The 7,583-nt window shown below is 48.1% G+C and overlaps 1 protein-coding gene across 1 annotated transcript; it reads left to right on the top strand.

The window, feature by feature from the left end:
- The first annotated feature begins 642 nt into the window (after positions 1–642).
- On the top strand, positions 643–4,133 carry LOC112588980 (uncharacterized). The gene is made up of 3 exons (XM_025300438.1): positions 643–1,626; positions 1,843–2,467; positions 2,794–4,133. The coding sequence occupies exons 1-3, from the start codon at positions 643–645 to the stop codon at positions 4,131–4,133; spliced, it is 2,949 nt and encodes a 982-aa protein (XP_025156223.1).
- Positions 4,134–7,583: the final 3,450 nt, after the last annotated feature.

Below are 7,583 nucleotides of genomic sequence, written 5' to 3'. Positions count from 1 at the left end.
GTCAGGGCGCGTGTAGGGGGCGGGGGGCCAGTGCCGACGATGATACATTCCGTCGGCCCGTGCCATATGGTGCTCCTCCGGGGGAACTCGGAGGCTCCCCCTTTCCGGGGGGATGCGGGCATGCCCGGGCACCGGAGCCGTGCAGAGTTGTGGGGTTCAAACCACAATGACTGATTTTTTAACCTCCTCAAACTATGACACATCGGATTCGGAAGTAATTAAGACGACCCAGGCTAGACTAAAGGACATGAGAAGCCGACCTGGCAAAAGCCAGGTAACGGTTAGGAGGGAGGGACTCAGGAGCGCAAAGCTCATAGAGACGAAGAAGGCGGAAGAGACCGACAATAGCGACAGATCTCGATCGCCCATCAAGGTCGACGACTCAACGCCATTCGCCACCTCAAAGGAAGAGGATTCCGATGACGGTGATGAAGTCACCATAAAAAAGAAAGGGAAGTGGGAAATCCCCAGAGACGAGGATGGCAATACGGACGAGGAGCGTCTAGTAGAAAAGGCCACCAGAGGTAGGGGTAGGAGAGAAACTACCGGGGAATACCGCCTCAAGAAGGAGTTTATGGCAAGGAAACTTGCCATAATGGAGCAAAAAGAGAGGAAACTCTTCTGAAAGGATTAGAGAATCCTATGGAGGAATTTCAAGATTGTACTTCCAACAGGAAATACAAGGCGGAGATTACAAGGCTAACGGAACACCTGGAGGAGGCTCCCTTCCGTGACATAACAGCGACAATTCTGGAAGCGTCTGCCAAAGTCCTCGGTTTTTCGCAGAAGTCGAAAAGCCTAAAGGGAACCCATGTAAAGGTCCTCAGAGACGCTGCCGCAGCCATAACAGCAGGAGCAAATGTCCTGGCCATGCAAATGGCACAGGACAAATGCGGATGCAATCTGGACCTAATAGAAGAACTGCGGACGGAAAATGTAGGTCTGAAGACGTCGCTGAAGGAGGTCAGAAAAGAATTAGAGGAGGTAAAGGAAATGCTTCGAGGTATACGGGAGGCACCGCTGCAAGTAGCGGTATCCTCCCCGCCCTCGAAGCAGCCAGGAAACGCGGACCAGAGTTTAAAGAAAGCACAACTACACATGGCGGGTGCTCCCTCGCCCCTGGTCCGCGTAGAGAAGGAAAGGGCGATCACCCCACCTATGGTGGACATGATGGAGGAGGAGGAGATCCCAGTTGGAGTAATAGAAGTCCAGAAAGGATTGATCCCGAGAGAAAAGAGACGCCCGATAAAGGAAGCCAGGGTCGCAAAAGCAGCAGAGGCAGGCCCCAAAATTAGGGAGGATATCCTACTTAACAAAAAAGTAAGGCTAGAAAGGAAGAAGGAAGAGCCAACGAAGAAAGGGCTAGAAGAGGAAGTATCCAAAATGGTGTTTAAAGCCCTAAATAAGTGGTCATCGCAAGAGAAGGAAACTCCCAAACGAGGGGCCAGGAAGGGCAACAAAGAAAGTAAAGGAAAAGAAATGGAGAAAGAGTCGGTACCACACGAAGGAAACAAATACATGCAGGAGTACCCTCAGTTGCCACCCACAAGAGCACAAAGGAGAGAGCATCAAGAGCAAATTGAAAAGGAGGGAGCACCCACATCACAGGGAGAAAAGTGGTCCAAGGTAATAGGTAGGAGAGAGAAGAAGAAAGAGAAAGAAGAAAAGAAAAGGCAGGAAATAAGAAAAATGGTTAAAATAGAAAGGAAGGAGGAGAAAAAGGTGAAGAGAAGAGTCCCCAATACCGCAGCGGTAACAGTAACCGCTGAACGGGGACAATACAAAGACCTTTTAGCGGAGGCGAAAAGGAAAATCTATCTAACCGGCATTGGGATCGAAAAGATCAAGACCAGAATGGGGGCTACCGGAGCCCTGATACTCGAGATACCGGGAGAGGAAAGGGGAAAGCAGGCGGACTTACTGGCGGAAAAACTAAAGGAGGTTTTGACTGACAGAGCCAAAGTCAGTAGGCCGCAAAAGATGGGAGAGCTGCGAATTAAAGGGATGGAGATTTCAACCACGGAGAGTGAAGCAGCGGAGGTAGTGGCGAGAGTGGGAGGATGTAGAGTAGGAGAGGTCAAGACCGCGAAAATGAGGGAGGCGTGGAATAGATATAGAACGCTATGGGTACAATGCCCCCTCGCGGCGGCGAAGAAAGTTGCCGAATTAGGCAACATTAAAATAGGTTGGACGCAGACCAAAGTAGAACTTCTACAGGCAAGGGCCCTTCAATGTTTTAAATGCTTGGAAAGAGGGCACGTGCAGATTAATTGCACAAGTAACAGCGATAGAAGAGCCAACTGTTATAGATGCGGAGAACCCGGACACCTGGCTCGGGACTGTAGTTCAAGAGCCAGGTGTCAAATCTGTGAGGAGGCCGGTGTCAAATCAGGACATAGAATGGGGGGACCATCCTGCCGTTCCCCCAAGGGAAAGAAGAAAATCTCTGGGGATGCGGTGGAAGGGGGTATGGCGACCGCACCGCCGCCACGAGACCCTCCCGCATCCCCAGAGGAGAGGAGGAGAGAGACCGAGGAAGGGAAGGAGGCGAAGGGGGGGGGTAAACCGGGAGCCGGAACCCCAACCCCCGCTTCCTCAAAGGAGGAGAAGAACCTCCCTCCCTCTTCCACCTCCCCCTCAGCCCCCCACTGATGATGGGAAGATGGAGGTGGAGGAGAAGAGAGGAGAGAAACGAGCAAGACAAATAGAAAATGAGGACACCGACGGCGAACAGCCGGGAGAGAAGATTGTTATTATAACTGAACAAGATAATGGACACTAAACTGTTATAAGGGAACCTGCACCGCGCCCGCCAAGCGCTCCCTTTGTTTGAGCACACGATGACGGAGCGCGGTGCAGGATTGGGTATAGCGGCAGAGCCCCATCATGTCCCCAGGAACCATAGATGGTTCGGGGATGAAGGGGGCTCTGTCGCTATAGTTTGGAAGGCGAGTAATAACTCACCCCCCGCGAAATACGTGGATCGCGGTAGGGGTTTCGTTGTGGCCAGGTGGGGAGTCGTCACCGTGGTCGGGGTGTACCTCCCCCCAGAAAAGAGCCTGGGCTTGGTTGAGTACAAGTCCAGGCTCCAAGAAATGGGAGATGTCATCAAGAGACATCTCCCGGGTCCTGTCATCGTTGCCGGCGATTTTAACGCCAAGTCGGAGCTATGGGGCTCCCGGCGCGATGACAGGAGGGGGGAGGTAACAGCGGATTGGGCCGTGGGCCTAGGTCTGCACATTATGAATGATGGAAAAAAATTTACGTTCGTGGGGTCGAGGGGGGAGTCTATTATCGACCTGTCTTGGGCAACCCCCTCGGCCCTGCGAAGGGTGCGGACCTGGAGGGTGGCGGAAGAGCTAGAATCACTGTCTGACCATCTCATAATAGAGATGGAGCTCTCCGTCACTCCCGATGGCCTACGGCCCCGCAATACGGACGGACCCCGGCCCGGTAGATGGGCACTAGCCCAGTTAAACAGGGAAGACCTTGAGATCTCCCTCATGGGCTCCACCTGGCCACAATGGAAGGACGGGCAGGACCTTGACTCTGAGGTCATGGAGGTTATGCAGGTTCTCGCACTCGCGTGTGATGCCTCCATGCCCAGAGTCAGGGCCTGCCCAAAACGATGCGCCTGGTGGTGGACCGACCAAATTGCCGCGTTGCGGCGGAGGTCGGTCCACCTCAGGCGCGCGTTCCGAGCAGTGCGTAGGGACGCGGACCCTGAGGTCACTCTGGCCGCCCGGCGGGAGTTCTGCGCAGCCGCGAAAGAACTCCGGAACGCCATAGGGGTGGCCAGAGGAAAGGAGTGGGACGACCTCCTCCTTTCGCTAGACGCGGATCCGTGGGGGCGCCCATACAGGATGGTCATGCAAAAGCTGAGACCATGGGCGCCCCCTTTGACGGAGACGCTCGACTCCCGGTTCCTGGGACGGGTGATGGGGACCCTATTCCCGGTTGAGGGGGACAACCCCATCACCCCGTATGTAACCCCATCCCCGAACATCAGGGGGAGGTTCCGGAAGTCACCGAGGAGGAGGTGGCCGAGGCTACCAGGCGGGTCAAGAGCAGGAAAGCTCCGGGACCCGATGGTATCCCCGGCCGTGTCCTCACCCTGGCCTCAGGGTATATGAGCGCCAGGTTCGCGCACCTCCCCACGCCCGCAGACCACCGACTCCCTCGAAGAAGAAGGGTGTCGGATGATAATAAGGGGGGGAGAGGGCATCGATGGCAACGAACCATCGGAATAAATGCCCCTCCCCCCCTCAATCGCAGGTCCGATAGACTAATCGGACATGCGGGAGGGGGGTCATTAGGACCCCCCACCCCATTCCTCTGCGGAGGTGGGGAGAGCCCGGCGGCTAGGGGAGTATATCTCCCCGCAACCGCCGGGCGGGAGGGTGGGGCACCGGGCGGGGACTCCCGGTGCCCCAGCCAACCCTCCCAACGTAGGGTGGCTGGCTGATACGGTGGGTCAGTCAGCCACACAACGTATATTGGCGGCGCCTCGTCTGGTCGGGAACGGTGATGAAGCGGGCCTCGGCCGGCTTCCGCCTTCCCGACCGAAGAGACGAGGCGTGAGGGGTGGGAAAGGGGAACGGTGGTCGAAGCGGGCCTTCGGGCCGGCTTCCCCCTTCCCCTGGGGGAGCGGTGGTCGAAGCGGACCCTCGGGTCGGCTTCCCCCCTCCCCCGCCCCGCTCCTCAGGGACAGAAGGTGCAAACCTGGACTCGGGGCCCCGATTAGCAGTTACGCGGCACCGGGGCCCCGACCCAAGTCCCTTCGCAGCGCCACCCGGGGAGGTTTTAGCCGGTAGGAGTCCGGCATAACCCTGGCCCTTCCCCGAGGGTCAGGGTATCCATGATGGATTTCCTCCTCGTCAAAAAAAAAAAAAAAAAAGTATTCGCAGAATATTGCATCGTCATAAGTATCACCCATATCACATTTCACTGCATCAAGAACTCCATGGCGATGATTTTCATAATCGAGTGGTGTTTTGTGAATGGGCACTTCAACAAATGCAAACGAACCTCAATTTCATTGCTACTGTACTATTTTCAGATGAGTCTATATTCACAAACCATGGTGGCGTTAATCGACATAACATGCATTACTGGAATGTAGAAAATCCCCATTGGTTACGACAAGTTGAACATCAACGTCCTTGGTCGGTTAACGTTTAGTGTGGAATCATAGGGAACAGACTCATTGATCCTTATTTTATTAAAGGTAATTTGAATGGAATCAAATATCGAAATTTCCTGGAACAGGAACTACCACCACTACTTGATGATGTTGCCTTGGACGTTCGACAAAGTATGTGGTTTCAGCATGACGGTTGCCCAGCGCATAACTCAATAGCAGCACGGGAAGTATTAGACCGTGATTACAATGGTCGGTGGATTGGCAGAGGTGGCCCGATTAATTGGCCTACTAGGTCGCCTGATTTGACATCGCCGGATTTCTTTCTGTGGGTTTACCTAAAAGATAAGGTTTATCAACAAGTGCCAACAACTCGTGAAAACATGGTCGAACGCATAAGAAACGCTTGCGCTGAAACTCCTGCAAATATGCTTCTATCCTGTGTACAGTCATTTGAAAAAAGGATCAATAAGTATATTGAAGTTGAAGGTGAAAATTTCGAACACTTACTCTAATTAATTGAACAGTGAGAGGCAAGGGGACTCACATTAAAAAAGTACCCCGATCTGTGAGAGGCAAGGGAACTCACATTAAAGAAGCACCCGAACGAAACATAAAATTACTACGTCCTCGTCGTTGTTCCTGTGTAACGCTAAAAGTAGTTTCTCGGAAAAATTCAACGCTATCTATCACGAATGAAAAAAATTGTTTCAATAAAAATTTCACGTACAATCTAATTCTGCAATGAAAAATGTGGGTCCCCATTTGAGATTTGAACGTTATCACCTACCCTACCCCGAGAGGATGGGGGGGAATAACTTTTATTATGTTCTTTAAAAATATTGAACAGGTATTTTTTATTTCTCAATCCAATGATCATTTCTGGAGAATTGTGGAAAATATAATTTTTTGCGATTACAGCGCCATCTATCACGAATAAAAAAAAAGTTTCGGACAAAATTTACGTATTTTGTGGCGTAGAATCCGTATCTACAATAAAAAATGGGGGTTTCCATTTAAGATTTCAAATTTGCCCCCAACCTCCACCCCCAGGGGGTGGGGTGGGAGGTCGAGTTTGGTATCATTGGATGTCCCCCTTCGAGACTAACAACTTTCATTAACCACTTTTTTTATCCAATGCATAGTTCTCGAGATATTTCAATGTCTTCATATAAATCGTGCACCCTGTATAATTACTAATTCATATATATTAATTTATACTAATTGAATCTCTATTTTAGATTATTTTCATATTAAAGATAATTATTAAATTAAAGTATTGAAGATAATTATTATCGTCGACACCTCATATCACTGGGTAAATGACTGGGAAATTTGCTCGTAATCATTTTATTTATTTTTATGTAATCTCTTATGTAACTAAAATAATATGTAACCTAAATAATATTTTAATTCATTTACAGATTCTGAAACTTTTCATCGATTTGTTATTGGAAATCTGGTAAATATAGAAATGAAAATAAATATAATCAAAACAAATCAAAAGCTTATTTTACAGAAATTGTTAGTTACTGATACTGTGTGTTCAGAAGAAATAAAAAAGTGTTTTAGACAAAAGTTGTTCAAATTAATTAGTAGCAAACAGTGTAATAAAAAACAAAAGTTTCCACTTAAAAAACGGAAGTTGACCTTTAAATGATCTTGAAAATAGAGGTCAAGGTCAATGTCAAGGTCATCATAATATAGCTCACTTAAATCCCTACAACTTTTATTCAGATCATTTTCCTTGAAACTTCAGTACCGAAGAGTTATTAAGGTGATCTGTTACTTTTGGGACATTCTGTATATCTATTTTCATTAGTATAAAGATATTTAATGCCATGAAATAAATAAAAATTAAGAATTTATTTTATTTACGCATAAGTATCTTACATAATCTTAAGTCCGAAAAGATCTCTTTCTTCTTCGCTCCAACCCAACTATATTTCATGGCTAATTCATTTGAAAAAATTTGCCTCATAAGTCAAACGCACGATATTTTAATATCTTGGCATACAATTCGGGCCAATTGCTTAATCTGAAATATAATTATACTGTTAAAGCTTTTATGTCCTCGCTGTAACAGTCATTATTTGATAACATGTAATATTTACTATTATTTATTATTAGTTTGATAATATGAGAAAAGAGGAAATAAAATAAATTTAATCCCCAAATATCACACATAACCTAGATCTACGCAAACATTATACTAGTGCGTTTTGGGATTTTAAGTTTTCATTAAGTTTTGACGAATAATAACTTTGGGAAAATAAAAGTAGTTTTAACGTATAAATTTGAACTTCTATTTTCAAAACCATTCACACAGTCAAGTGATTTACAAACGAAACAAATTGTTGCTGGTACGAATTCGCACGAGTGTAGTGTTTGACGGTTAATATACCGTGTTATAAGTAGAAATACTAAAAATATATGTATAAAA

Source organism: Harpegnathos saltator, unplaced genomic scaffold (genome assembly GCF_003227715.2).
Source record: "Harpegnathos saltator strain DR-91 unplaced genomic scaffold, Hsal_v8.6 scaffold364, whole genome shotgun sequence".
Classification (NCBI taxonomy): Eukaryota; Metazoa; Arthropoda; class Insecta; order Hymenoptera; family Formicidae; genus Harpegnathos; species Harpegnathos saltator.
The sequence above is the reverse complement of the archived record's forward strand: the minus strand, read 5'-3'. Positions and strand labels throughout refer to the sequence as shown.

Bases quoted from the DNA above. Each gene is read 5' to 3' on its own strand.
- LOC112588980 (XM_025300438.1), top strand. From the start codon at position 643: ATGGAGGAATTTCAAGATTGTACTTCCAACAGGAAATACAAGGCGGAG. The intron at 1,627-1,842 runs GTAATAGGTAGG...GGGATCGAAAAG, and splicing joins AGGGAGAAAAGTGGTCCAAG to ATCAAGACCAGAATGGGGGC. The intron at 2,468-2,793 runs GTATGGCGACCG...AACTGTTATAAG, and splicing joins TGGGGATGCGGTGGAAGGGG to GGAACCTGCACCGCGCCCGC.